The following is a 13,889-nucleotide window of genomic DNA, read 5'->3' as shown; positions in this document are numbered from 1 at the left end:
TGTGGCGCGGTCGAGCAAACATTCGGCAAGCCAATAGGTTTCCTCCCGGCCGACTATTGGTCTTCTAGGTATGTGAAGATATATGTCAAGAATGGGCACAGTCAATGGTCCGGACGTCTTTTTCCTTCGAGGAGATATGCCGCGTATAGGAAGTGAAGTAGAAGTGAGACTTGTCCGTTGATATCCTTGAGTATCTCGTGACTCCAGAAAGACACCCATCGTTAGGGTTATGTCTCTTGTGTCTTATTGGGCTATGAAACAGCTGTTTGCCTTACCAGTGCGAACGGTGAAAAGTGATGATGTTACTCATGGTGCACCGCCAATGCGCTGGACGATAGACCTTTACTTTGCGTACACAAGGGGGATATATCAGTTCACTGCGTCGAATGAGACCTTCATGGGAACGAGACTTTCATGGAAATGAGACCTGATACATTGGCAAGTATGACTGACAATAGAATTATCGTGCAGGTCCCAGACCTATTTCGCGGCTTTCTCAAAGAGGAACCTCAGCTCAACGCCTTCTATGGGTCTATCAGACCTGAGGCCGAAGAAGAGCTGTGCAGGTATATTGATGACAATAGATCCAGATAGACTATGCTTACGCAAGGTAGGAGGTGCGACCTGGACTCTGATACACAAAGGAAGATTGAGAAGTGCAACTTCGCATTTTTCGCTGCAGCGATGGTGCCAAGAGCGGATCGGAAGCGATACAAGCTCATCTGCGAATGGGGAAACTGGATCTTCCCATTTGACGACCTTTTCGATGACGGGCCACTGCGTGATGACCCAAAGCGCGCTCGGGAAAGCATGAATCGACTATTATCCAGCTTACGGAAGCCTCCGAACAGTGTAGTAGAGACAGATTCGACGTGGTCTGCGCTCATTTCCTTCCACGATCATATATACTCAGCTATCAGAATGGATTCGACGGATATCGTGTCCAGGCGATACGCAGATGCAATGACCGACTACTGTATGGGAACACTCGATCAAGTCGGCCAATACGGAACCCTGCCTACAATAGATGAGATGCTTGCCATGAGACGTCGTTCCGTTTGCGTAAGGACTTTGTACGTACTGATCGAGTATGCTCATGAAATTCGAGTTCCAGAGAACCTTCACGATAATGCTCATCTTTTAAACATCGAGACAATTGGCGTCGATCTGATATTAATGCACAATGACATACTTTCATACCGAAAAGAGGAGTCAGAAAGTGTTCCTCACAATCTTCTCGCAGTGTGTCGAATGCACGGGATGACAATGCAACAAGCTGTTGACTGCCTCGAGCATCATATAAGCGAAAGACACCAGCGACTGGATCACACTATTCAGAATTTGCCTAGCTGGGGAGAGGATATCGACAATGAGGTGGCTAAGTTTGTTCAGGCTGTGCAGAACACTATCAAGGCAAATTTGTATTGGAGCTTCAAAAGCGGTCGCTTCTTAAGTGAAGAGAAGAGGATTCGACTGAAAGAGTCAGGAGAGCTCGACGTGCTTGCACTTCCACGATTTTTGAGACTCGCACATACCGAGCACCATAAAAATGAAGGAGATGGCCGCGAGGAGCTAGCACAGGGACTTATCGATATAGACGCTCTAAAAAGAATCCTGGCTTCAGTATACCGGGCTGTACGTACCGTCATGGGCGTCGGTTGGCATTGACAAGCACAGCTTCTGTAGATGAGGTTCTGTTATGCTATTATATAATATAGTAGTCTTACGGTCGACTAAAAACGATATACGTCTTCGCTTGACGTGTCGTTTACGTTTTGGATCTGATCTAAATTCCAAACCAAGACGCCCATCTTCGGTGTTGCTAGAATGACAGTCACCACAGCTTCCAGTCCATGCATGGACGACATATGTATATCTATTGTCACTACAGACTAGAATGTTCAGAACAATTCTTAGTAAGCGCGTAGACTATTGCAAAAATCCTGATCATAGACTAGTCATTGCAGCGCTAGATCAGTCGCAACGGAGAGCATATCTAAACGGTGTGGAGCAAACTATCATTGCTATATCATCTGCTGGAGTAGCAACGCAAACCGAGGTCTTACAACTTAAATGGACGTATTCTTGATTTGTATTTCATAACGTCATAAGCTTTGGTGAGCGATCAACGAGGACTTGTTCTATGGCTGCTTCAGTGTCATATTGGCTGCAAGTGATACGTTAAGATGCACTTGTCAATATTCACCTTAAAGTGTGGCATATATCTTATGAAAAAGGTAGATTCTTGCTATAGCAATTAGTAATTGAAGCTTTCGCTGATTGCGTTTCGCCCGTCCAGCCATTTCAGGAGTGTATTTTGTAGTGCTACCCCTGCACATATATAGAAACTATGCACACCCTCAATCTCAAGGTCTTCTTTCTGTATTCGTCGCCAGATCACAGTAGTACCTTGCTCCTGTAATAGATTAAAAGGCCGTCTACCCTCAAAAGTCTGTTCAGATGCTCCTGTCTCAGTTACGAAGAGAGTGGTCTGAGGACCAAGATCATTGTACGTGCTCAAAGTATCTGCAACAATACCGAGGTCCTGTTTACGCACGGCCCACAGGAGTCGTAGTTGAGGGATGGGTATGCTTTGGAGTTGGCTGAGGAGAGGTGTGATCCCAACACCACCAGCTATGAATGAGATTACCTGGTCATCAGTCCCTTGTGGTATAGTGATCTTGAAGTCCCCACCGATACCACGGATTGGAACGGTAAGTCCCACATTCGGGCGCTGTCGCTCGAGGAAACTAGTCACTGGGCCATTTTTCCTCGCTGTGATCTCAAATATGTTTGTGTGAGGCCCAGAAGGAGGCGAAGAGATCGTGAAGGTGCGAATGAAGTCATCGTTCAGACTAGCCGGGTCGTCATCTCTCATATGACTATATCCGATATCTAGTTCTTCTGAAAAGTCTAACGCAACCCACTGTCCGGCATCATACGAGATAGGAGCTGATGTCGAGAAGCGATATCGAGATATGGTAGGAGTAAGTTCTGTTTTGGCCTCCAACATGGCGTTGTTAGGAGGATTCCTGCTGGTGTCAAGCACATCTCTACCTTCCTTCACCAAAAGTCTCAAATGCGGGTTGTATGGCGAAAGCTCGCCCGGTACACCACGAAAAGGTAGACCACTCTCAACCAGCTTAGCGGATCTTATCTTTAGTTTGACCAAAAGATTGGTGTGTGGTAGGAGTTTTGCCGCGTCTTCTCCAATGAGTATCTCTGTATCACCAGTGACGTATAGGATATCACCGGTCACAAAATTGGGAAATGCGAGACCGGCTTTTGGAGTCCTGCAGAGATTCCCCAGGGTTTGATAAAGCCTGTTGCCGCTATATTCAGGCCAGACAATCTCAGTACCGTCCGAGTCATTAGATAAAACTCGCACAAAACCAGGAGGCCCACCTCGATGATTCGTGTCCATGTCAGTGTCTAAATAGTAAGATGAAACGAAGAACAAATCTGCGTCACCCAATAGCTCCAGAGCTTTTGTGCTAAGCTTTGGAGAATCAGATACAAGCTTTGACTGGATTGGTGCTGGCGTCACCTCCTTTTTATTGAGGTACTTGGGGCAGTTTCCTTATATGGGTCAGCCGTGAGATCGCCTGGATGTGGTAAGTATACGTACCAAGGCTTTGCTCTACATTCACTACCAACTGAATCAAGCCTTGATTCACAGGCTTTACTGCATTTGGTTCCTCATTTTCCCCCTCATCTGCATTGGCGAGTGCCCCAGCAACCATTCGCCCGTAAAGTTTGACCCGTTTTCTTGTCATCAGATCGATGGTCAACGCGGAAACCATCCTCCCTGTTCCTTCCTCCTTAACCACTTCTCCATCAGCTCTCCCACCGACGAGGCATTGCACCACTGGATCATTCACACGGTCAACATAAGTCTTCGTGCCTACAATCGTGTTACTCAAAGGCCTCGAAAAGCCTGATTCGCCACCCCACACAGTAACCCAGGGACGGCCTTCGGCATCGATCACTCCGACAGCCAGTAGAGGGAAACGTCGGAGAGAAAATGCCGCCTGGGGTGTTAGCATAGAGGAAGTTGGATTATCTCGGTTCGGAACGTGTAGCAAACGATGCATTTCTTCCTCGCCCTCCGACCAGGGAAGAGCCATCGAGAATGCCATGGTGGACAGAGTGTTAACCGTGAAGTATTTCGGGAACGAAATTCGACAAGTCTGAAAGGAGTGCTGCTCTGACCTGGTCAAACGCTACTCGTAAGCAGCACTTTATAAGTAGCGGCCTAGGCTCCTGAAGAACTAGAGATGGTACAACTCTGCTGTGGTCGCTTGCTTATTCTCTAGAGGTAGATTATGTGTCTCATATCTGGTATATGTTCACACAATAGCCGGCCGAGAGCAGGTCATGTCCTTCTGACGCTAATTACCAGTGCTGACACAGGGTTTGTCAGAAGTACTAAGAGAATCGTCTAAGACAAGCGTCCTCGGGCCAATGGATATAGCATTGAAGCGGGAAGCCAGATCATCAAAGACTCTGGCGACTGTGGATTATCTCAACCTACTTTGCGAGGTCGTTAACATCGAGTGTTATGAACGCCGTCTTCCCTTCTGTGCCTTGTGGTGTTGCTCTGCTTGCGATGTGAGAGCCGAGATAAGAGGTCGCACTCCGGCTTGTGAGACCCTTCTTGGCAAAGCGGAGTGCCTGACCTCGGGACCAAGGGTCCCTCGAACGGATCCATCAATCATTTGACACTTGCCAGGGAGCTTCAGACTTGTAATTCCAACTGCGTATCATGATGTCCACTAACGTTATATACTATCGTGCTAAAGCTCCATGGTTGGAAAGCTTTCGATCTCTCGCACTTCGCTGAGCCGTTGAGCCAGCTCTATGAAGCCCAGCCACTATTGTTTACACCACGATCAAAATCCTGAAACCCCGCCTACGATGCCGGATAAATGAAGACCACCCACGACCTTTGGAGGCCTTTGATCGGGACCAGCAGTGTCGGAACGTCTGAAGATACTAGATCGTGCGAGGTAGAGCGATCAAGATCTGTTTGCCGAATATGCAGGCATGGTGTAAGAAGCTAGAAAAGTGTGTGGGAAGAAGAGGAAGCCGTTCAAAACTTACGGAGTACCCTTTTTCCATCCTCTACAGTGCTTGCAGCTTGCAGCCACTTTCACCAATGGTTGTTACGTCCATCATGTCGGACTTCATGTACTATGTAAACCAAGGCGGCATAGGAACACCGTGGACTTTCATTCTGGTACAGCTCGCCTCTCTCTAACAATTCTCTGTCTGATCGAAACAACAGCTATTGTCCGTGTCGATCGTCACTGTCTTTAGTCTGACAGCAACGATTGTTTGAAATTGCTAGGATGGCTTTAACTCTACACTACGCCTTGAGCCTAATAACAGTCTCCTCCGTCTCTAGACACTCGGGTCTACTATGCTGAATTGGTGGGTCAGCAGCACTCTTGAACATGTTCGTACAATTCAGATGTTGGGTAACCATAGCGGTGTGAGGGTTTACCGGGCATACAAGGCTTTGTGTTCATTTGCACTCGTTGGACTGTGACTATATGGTCATGTGTTGCTTACTCTAGAACTTCACTAAACAGCAATAGCATCTCTACCTTTACCGCAGCTCTCCTTGATACATACGTGTTAAAACGCAGAATCGCCAAGGATGTATACAGCTAGATGAAAGACCTATCGGAACTGGACCGCAAGACTGAAATGATTCCCCACCCACGCAGTTATCCAGAAACACATGAGATGGTCGAAGAGGCTCAAGCAAGGATTCAGAGACCTGAACATGAGACGATACCTAAGACACACCTAAACCAGATATGGCAGTTTCTGCACTAGAGAGCAACGCGTCAAGTATCAAAAGGGCGAGTCGAGATGGGTACATGCCGATGGAGCTCGTGACCTATGGTGAGGCCGAGATATGATGGAAAACTGGTCCTAATGCTTCTAACTGTGTGATGCAGATAGATGAAGTGAAGTGTCATTAAGACTAATTATGTTCATTCTTCAACATCAAGTTATAGACTTTACCATTCAATAGCAAATACGGCGTATATTATACTCGAGTAAATGCTCTGGATGTCGGCCTGCACACGCACTGGCGCCTTCTGAGTCGAGCGAGCATGTAAGTTTGTTCATGTGACTGGGGTAGGAGATTAATCTCTTGACTCTCCATGGATACCATTATGAACTGATGACATGGGCAACCGGATTATTGAATATGACGTATAGACCCTACAGTATTAGAAAGTCACACGACCATTTCTGAAGAAGACCACTCTCACCAGTAGCAGTGAAACAACAACTGATTCTGAACCATTGTATTGGCCACCGATAAGCAGCATACATATATGACGAATTGCCGGAATACCGCTGGGCTGGCGGATTTAAAAAAAACCAAAATTCATCATTGGTCGAAATTCCGTATGTACTAGAGTTCCGACCTGCCATCCATCATCGCTAAGCTTGAGACCGGAGTCACCCAGGTGGGCAAGTAAACCAAAGAAAGCTATACCACTGTCAGCAAAACTGATTGCATGCAGTTATGCAGAGACATTTACCGTAATTATCTGCGTTTATCAGTGCGTCCTCCCTAGGCTTTTGAATTATGTTTTGCCACCAATATGAATTCGGACCGACATCATAGACTACACCGGACTCTTCAGTGAGGGGTCCTTGATAATATACCTGCATAGCAGAGGACGATCAAACTTACTTTGCCACGCCGGGAAATGGGTTAACTCATGTAAAAGGTAAACACTTAACAAGTGGTACGGATTCACAGTTGGGTCCATGAGTCCTCCTGTTGACCAGTCGAAGCCAAGATAATCTTGTAATGTAGACAATGACATAGTTGCCAGGCGATCGCATACTGTAATCTGCGCGAACAATTTGTCATGACGGGGGTGGTCTAGCGGAACTGAGTACATGGTAGCTAGAGTACCCGGACTACGACAAGCCGGGGCTCTTGGGAGTTTGAAGTGCGGATCAGTCGGAAGATAGTAGGTACCCGGTCCCTGCTGCCATCGAGCGTCATTGTCGCAGTAGAGAGTTAGATCGGCTTCCCCTCCGTCGATGTTTCGTGTTATATTCGCGATACTGTCCATGATGTTACGCACATCTTGAACGGCTTCTTGGTCGCTTATAGTCGTATGGAAGATACGTGAGAAGAGAATCCCAATATCATGATCGGCGGCAGTATGATCAGCGATAGTGTGATCGGCGATAATGTGGCCGGCGGCAGTATGGTCGGTAGTAGTATGGTCGTCGGCATTAGTATGGTCGGCAGCAGCGTTATCCAAGCGCTCAACGCTTCGGCGGGCCATTAATATTGCTTCCTCTATAGCCGCACCCACATTGGCTAACTTGAAGGAACAACTGCTATCGATATCATATTGTACAGCAAGTGAAGGGGAAAAGTAGAAGGAAGCAAAGACCGCAAATGCAGCCCAAAGGATCATTGTCAAGGCAAAAAAAAAATAAGAGGGCTTCAGATGCCATCGCGGATGCGAGAGAGGAACCTTAAAATTCTTATACTAAGCCATCATTCAGTCCATAGCAAAATCAGACCACTGTATGAATGATGAAACGGCCGTGCACCAAATATGGATAACAGATCGCTGCCACGTTCCAGCTATCATACAGCGGCTGGTATATTGTAAAAATGTCTCTCAGACGCAGTTCTCATATATAGTATAACCATTAATGTTCTCATATCTCATGCAAGACTTTACAGTCCTATACCACCGGTATTGAACATTATGAATTGCGAACTGCTACCTTGGCGATCGAAAAGCGAAGGATCTTCCGCGTGCGAACTTGGATGAGGCGTTCAGAAACCATGCGTCGATGAAACAAGCTAGGGTAATAGTTAGTCTATTAGTAGTAACTCCGGAATCGCGTAGAGGACGCGCTTATCTAGTTCTAGTTTCAAGTATCAATGAAAAAGTTCTTGACCAGAGCGTTCTATTAGTAGCTATAATTTCTAGAATAATCTCGTAGGTTAAGTGCTACTAATTTATAGCCTAAGTAGATATTTTTAGTTCGCTATTTGCCACGATTCGAAGTCGCCATGCCCATGAGCATGCTCCTTCGGCAATCACCGGTCCGTTACGTGGCCTCGTTTAGTGCTCACTTGCATATCTACGGAGTTATACTGCCACCTTCTATTCTTCATAGCCAGATAATTGTTGGATTAATCTAAGCACTATCCTGGACCTTCTGCACCACCGTTATATTAGCTATAAGTAAGCTACAAGGGCTATGTAGAGCTAGGACAACTAGCTCATTCTAGCTAGGACACGCTGTAGTTAGATCTCTAGCAAGCCATATAAGGTAAGAAATGTTATCAGTATCTATAGCTAATAACTATGTGGAACTACGCGTTTTGATAACTTCCTTAAGCCTTCGAACCGGATCCATCTTCGCCATCGCGACTGATAGACTACCTTGTGAACCCACTACGCGCACCTACCAATCACTGAAGGCACCAATACCAATGTCCATAATAGTATAAGCTTTGTTGCAATGGTCACTGCCCAAGGCTTCTATGTCAGCAATGTACTCGGGAATCATGTGCCACATCTATCTGACGGCACAGGGGAACAACAGTTTCACTCTTGCGACTCGGCAGACGCCGGATTTGCATACGCACGAATGCTCCACTAAGACCTTGTGTCTGTAAATGCAGAGCTAATTAAACGACAAACTGGACTCGAGAATTCAGTAAGCGACGGATGGAAACCAGGAATCCTCGGGGGGAACTGGGGTGTTAACCGGGATAAAGCTAGTTGGTGCCGATGATCAGACTTAGCAGGCCCCACTTGCAAGGGCACGTTCCGGACGCCGACGTAGGAGAAATGGGATTGTCGAGCAAAATGTGTCTAATTACGACTTCCAAGTATATACAAATGTAACAGTCCAAAGCCTGAACTCAACCCCTATGCATGCCTATTAACATCCTTGTTCACCGGCGTCAGGTACACCATTAGTGGTCCCTTGTGCCATAGAAAATATATCTTCTGGGCGTGGTTCCAATCCTTGCTCTCATCTGCGATGCGCATGTCGAAATTGAATACCATACGTGCGAGGATCAGTCGCGACTCCGCATATGCCAGGCTACGCGCGAACTCGTAAGTAAATCATACCACGACAAGTTCGGAACAGAAGAACAACTTACTTTCTGCCCAGACAGTTTCTTGGTCCGACGGAGAAAGGCTGCAGCATTTCCCTGTTGTCGTGTGCAAACTCCTCAGCGCCCAGGAAGCGCTCTGGGTGGAATTCCATGGGCTTGGAGAAATACTTGGAGCGGTGGTACGATGCCCACTGATAAACAGCAACAACAGTCTACACAAAGCCGTCAGTCTTCCCAGTACCACTGTTTGATCTAGATAGGGACGCGTCATGGCTTACATCCGCAGGTAAGTATTCCCCAGAAACAGTCGCCCCAGCCTTCCCTGTAATTCTTGGCAGTCCAATGGGTACCGGTGGATACATCCTCAGAGCCTCGTCCAGACACGCAAGCATATATTTCAGGCCTCCCACGCTGATGATATCAATCTCGTCGTCACTGGCGAATGTTGAGCGCACTTCCGCCGTCAGTTTCGCTAACACGTCCGGATTCGTCAGGATATGGAAGGTCGCCCCCGACAGCAGCGTCGCCGTCGTCTCACTGCCAGCGATGACAAGCGTGTTCGCATTCTCTGCAAGCTGTTCGATAGACAGCCCAAGCGACTGCTTCGAGTACAGTAGTCCGTTGATCAAGTCCGGTCTCGAGCCTTTCTCAATCCGTTTAGCGACTTTCTGGTGTGCGGCCTCTCTGGCGCGCATAGACGATTCTTTGATTGATATGGGCACTAGGAGGAGGAGGAATTTCAGGATGGGGAAGTAGTAGGTGGCCTGTAAGACAGTGCCGAGACGTGCAGACTCAAGGATCATTTTGACCCAAGGGTGATATTCGGAGCTTTCGAGACAGCCGAAGGGTTCGCCGAAGGCGAGGTCGCCGATGACATCGAAGGTAGTAAAGTTATACCAGGCGCCGAGATTCACGGGGCCCTTGATACAGTTTTCGTGGAGACGCTGGATCAAAAGATCGATGTACTTTCCAATCATAGGCTCCTGCTCACGCATGCTCTTTTCCGAGAAACCGTGCGCCAATTCGCGGCGTAATTTGCCATGCTCCTCTCGAGAGGCGGTGACGATGTTACTGGCTTCGATCGGATTGATTTTATAGAAACCCTCGTACTTGCTTAGCTCCTCGCCACCGCCCGTTCTGTGACCTGCGATGTCCTTCCAGGCTTCAGGGGTGGAGAAAGCGAGTTCGTTGGGCGCGACGCGGACAACGTCTCCGTATTTCTCGTGAAGGAGGAGCACGTCGAACGGCCATGTGCCGCGGATGAGCTTATGGCAGTAGGCAAGATGTGAGATAGCGTGCCATTTTGGACCAGGAAACTTGGCCAAGGGGTGGAAGTATAGGTTGTATACTGCGATCGAACCTAGATATATGGTGATCTAGGAAGGTCAGCAAGGCACCAGACGCATGAATGTATACTAACTGATAGTAGAAGAAGGAGCGCTGCATTCTCAGGACTTTTGAGTGATTGAAAGATAATGGAAGATATAGCCATGGTGAACGCAGAATATCAATGTAACCAAGCCACAGATCAAATAACGTAGATTTATGTATTGTATTGGTGTGAAAATCGCCATAGCCCTCCAGGGCAACGTCTATCTTATATCACATTCCTTATGCCACATTATTCCAGCCACGACTCGGTGGTACGTAGTGCGTTCCATAGAGAATGCGTGGTTAGTTGAAGCCAAGCCAGGTTCTCGGTTTCGTATTGAACAGAGCGTACACAGAACCTAACTCGGCAAAGAGAACGGTTTGAAGAGTCGCACTGTCGATCTCGTTGATGACGCTGAAGCTGACTCGCGCCGCGGGCGACATTAATGGAGGCGATCTATGGAGTCACTAGGCCACTAAGTGCGGCGATGCGGTTGGACAGTGAGCGCTAGGGTGCCACGCCGGAATGGAAACGAACATCCGTTCTGCCCAGTTGCTGCGTAGGTCGTGGAATATAGAAAGGATAAACTGGTGCGCACCTGTCAATATGTATCTGTGCTGGGGAGGGCAATCTTTCCATTCCAAGGAGTTGTTGATGCTGTACGTCCGCACCCTGTCCGACTTCCCCAGAAATGATGCGAACTCATCGCGCCCGGAACTCTAAGTGCGACTTGAGGATGACGGGCCAGTAAACCGACGCGGGGATACTTTTGATCTTAGGCCGTTCATTAAGAACTTGGCGGACACGCTTGTTCGGCTTCGTGTTCGCGTTGGATGTGCGCGAACGTATTCGGATTAGATGATAGCTTCACTCCGTCTGCTGATGAATAGGTATCACTGCCTTATGGTGACTCGTTTGTACGTAGCCATGGCGTCATTTGTACGCGAGCCGTCTCTTCATATGGTACAAGACATTAGCTATGCGCAGATTCATCTTGGTCTCATGTAATCCTGATCGATACGTATCGTGCTTCTATCGGCATCTAACATTGAGAGTGAGTCCTCGGAATCGACATGCTGTTATGGGCACAGATACAAAATACAACATATGCCGTTTGGACAGGAACAAGAAACAGGTTCTAAACACCGTTTACCCAAACTCCGATTCCCGGCTCCGAGTGTACATGATCACGTCTTGTATATGACACAGGCGCGGACCAATAGTGATCAACATTGCATACTGTTACGAAAAAAGCAGGCGTAAACCGCTAGGTTGTTTAACTTTGGTCCTTTTCTTCTCGCCAGGGTAGTCTCCGCTCTTTGAGTGGGTAGATCTTGATGATTTTGCAGTTCGAGACGTTTTCGATGTCTTTGCACTTCGTACTGATTTTGGTGCCTTGGATCTGCGGGACTTCCGATCCTCCTCCAGGACACCTTCGGCTATCAGGTGACGTGATGCACCAGGCGTTATGAATTCGCCGTCGACAGTTGTACCTTTACTATCGGCCTCTACGTCCGCGATGCCTCTTCTCCACATTTCGATACGGCTGAGCTCCGGTGCTTCGAGCTCGTCAAGCTCTAATGGTGACTCGAGCTCTCTGGCGACTTCCTGTTCAGCCTTAATCTTCTTGATGACCTTGAAACCACCAAGTGACACCACAGTGAGACCGACACCCACACCGGCGGCAATGAGAAACTGCGGACTAGCAAGAAGGGCTACCACGGCGGGAAAGCTGACTTTGAGGCTACCAAGCACACCTGGAGCCAATTTACTGATAAGCCCGCTTATCTCCGCCAGAGTAAGAGCTACAGCTGCTAGCTTATCTGGATTCGTCTGCAGGTTCTCTATCATAGTCGTCACGGAGTATTGTAAGCAGTTTGCTTCATCGAGTAACATGGTGAGCTTGGACGCCTTAGCGCGCAGCTCGTCCTCGTCTACTCTTCGTGCAACCGGCAGTGGTGGAGGCAGGTCTCCATATGCTAGATCCATATCGATATCATCCTCGGAGTACCTGCGCGAAGCCTTCTTGGGTGGTACTATAATCCCCTCTGTGTGTCTCCGGGCCAGTTGTTTCCGTAACGGTATATCGTCTCTCCCATCATTCTCGTAGAAGTTGTCCGGTGTGCCTCGTTCCACTGACGGCTTTCGCGTGTGATGGTGATGTGTTTTCGAACGTCGGACCCCTGATGCCTTCGAGTCGGCCCGAGAACGTGTGCGTGAAGCTTTGGAAGGAGCTCGTGAGACTGCGTCGTCGTCTTCGAGTGTCATTGATTTGAGAGCCCGTTGTGCTTTTCGTTGTTCGTAGTCGACATCGCGGACAGCCTTGATCTCTGCTTTACGCTCGCGATACGCAGCTCTTGCCTCTCTGAATACGTTGATGAGATGCTTGCTCTATGCCCTTGTAAGCGAAAGTACCAATATGCATTCGCGGTATGCTTGCCTCCTTGATAATTTTTCCTGACTGGTTGACCACCGTCACGGTCTGACCCATTGTGTTTCCCGCCATGGTGATGTTTCAGATGAGGCTTTGTACCCTGAACAAGTAAGCCAAGCCTGTGAGGCTTGAGACGGACACACGATCGCAGTAGGGGGTCCTGTGTGAGTGACCAAGTAACAGGCAAGGGCTGATGTGATGGTACCCGAGACGGAGCGGTGAGGAGACAAGTGCCCAGCACCGTGGGTATGTGTATGGATGTGACGGATGAACAGAGCCGGCCAGGAGGCCCTCTCTGTTAAGAGGCAGCAGTCGAGAGGCTTTGCTCAGTATAGTAACAGTGTGGCAGCCATGATGGTCGCGGGCGCATGGAGAGAGGTACTTTGTAGACCAGTGATAGGGATACAGCGGGGCTAGGCTTGTTGCGAAAGCACTGGCGAACCACCCAGAGCAGTACACGCTTCGTGGTTCGCGTGACTTTGTAGTGGTACTTGTAGGTCTCGGGCTCGATACGGCGAGTATTATTGCTGTCAGGCGCCGACAAATGGAAGTCCGGGTGGCTGGTCGTGCAGGAGGTTGATGTGGTCGCTTGCGATTTGACCAGCGTCTCGCCCGCGCTTTTATCATTCCACGCAGTCGCTACTGTCCCATTGGCTTTCTGTCGCTGCTCCATGAAGGCTGCCATCTATACAGAGAATGCTCATACTATTGATATCGTTTGGCCTTTCTTTTTTCATGCCCCTATGACATCGACGGCATCATCTACGTGGCTCTACCCTTGGACGTGGTTATACAAGATTCCCGGAGCCATGTTTCTCGCGCAGGCGGCTCGGCCGATCGAGGGCGATGGCGACAGTGATGGCGATGGCGATGGCGAGAACAATGCACACTGGCAGCACTGCCAGCTGTCAACCGCCGCTTTAGCATGGCATATGGCATCATGG

General features: G+C 48.5%; 5 protein-coding genes across 5 annotated transcripts; 1 reads left to right on the top strand and 4 right to left on the bottom strand.

Moving 5' to 3' along the window:
* Window positions 1-444: 444 nt before the first annotated feature.
* Window positions 445-1,668, top strand: EJ05DRAFT_508813 (terpenoid synthase; the record flags this gene model as incomplete). Its single annotated transcript, XM_033748038.1, has 2 exons — window positions 445-566; window positions 615-1,668. The coding sequence occupies 2 exons, from the start codon at window positions 445-447 to the stop codon at window positions 1,666-1,668; spliced, it is 1,176 nt and encodes a 391-aa protein (XP_033602707.1).
* A 516-nt stretch (window positions 1,669-2,184) lies between these two features.
* EJ05DRAFT_474149 (putative oxidoreductase) lies at window positions 2,185-4,604 on the bottom strand. The gene is made up of 2 exons (XM_033743541.1): window positions 3,629-4,604; window positions 2,185-3,579 (listed from the first exon to the last, which is right to left on the bottom strand). Exons 1-2 carry the CDS (start codon window positions 4,137-4,139, stop codon window positions 2,258-2,260), a joined length of 1,833 nt encoding a protein of 610 aa, XP_033602706.1. The 5' UTR covers window positions 4,140-4,604; the 3' UTR covers window positions 2,185-2,257.
* A 1,788-nt stretch (window positions 4,605-6,392) lies between these two features.
* EJ05DRAFT_484013 (uncharacterized protein) lies at window positions 6,393-7,466 on the bottom strand (the record flags this gene model as incomplete). Its single annotated transcript, XM_033745305.1, has 3 exons — window positions 6,393-6,514; window positions 6,567-6,680; window positions 6,722-7,466. 3 exons carry the CDS (start codon window positions 7,464-7,466, stop codon window positions 6,393-6,395), a joined length of 981 nt encoding a protein of 326 aa, XP_033602705.1.
* Window positions 7,467-8,872: 1,406 nt separating this feature from the next.
* On the bottom strand, window positions 8,873-10,631 carry EJ05DRAFT_530943 (cytochrome P450; the record flags this gene model as incomplete). Its single annotated transcript, XM_033748995.1, has 4 exons — window positions 8,873-9,123; window positions 9,185-9,351; window positions 9,418-10,515; window positions 10,560-10,631. The coding sequence occupies 4 exons, from the start codon at window positions 10,629-10,631 to the stop codon at window positions 8,946-8,948; spliced, it is 1,515 nt and encodes a 504-aa protein (XP_033602704.1). The 3' UTR covers window positions 8,873-8,945.
* Window positions 10,632-11,492: 861 nt separating this feature from the next.
* Window positions 11,493-13,618, bottom strand: EJ05DRAFT_508809 (uncharacterized protein; the record flags this gene model as incomplete). Its single annotated transcript, XM_033748037.1, has 2 exons — window positions 11,493-12,902; window positions 13,328-13,618. The coding sequence occupies 2 exons, from the start codon at window positions 13,616-13,618 to the stop codon at window positions 11,754-11,756; spliced, it is 1,440 nt and encodes a 479-aa protein (XP_033602703.1). The 3' UTR covers window positions 11,493-11,753.
* Window positions 13,619-13,889: the final 271 nt, after the last annotated feature.

This window comes from Pseudovirgaria hyperparasitica, assembly GCF_010093815.1.
Source record: "Pseudovirgaria hyperparasitica strain CBS 121739 unplaced genomic scaffold EJ05scaffold_4, whole genome shotgun sequence".
Lineage (NCBI taxonomy): Eukaryota > Fungi > Ascomycota > Dothideomycetes > Acrospermales > Acrospermaceae > Pseudovirgaria > Pseudovirgaria hyperparasitica.
The sequence above is the reverse complement of the archived record's forward strand: the minus strand, read 5'-3'. Positions and strand labels throughout refer to the sequence as shown.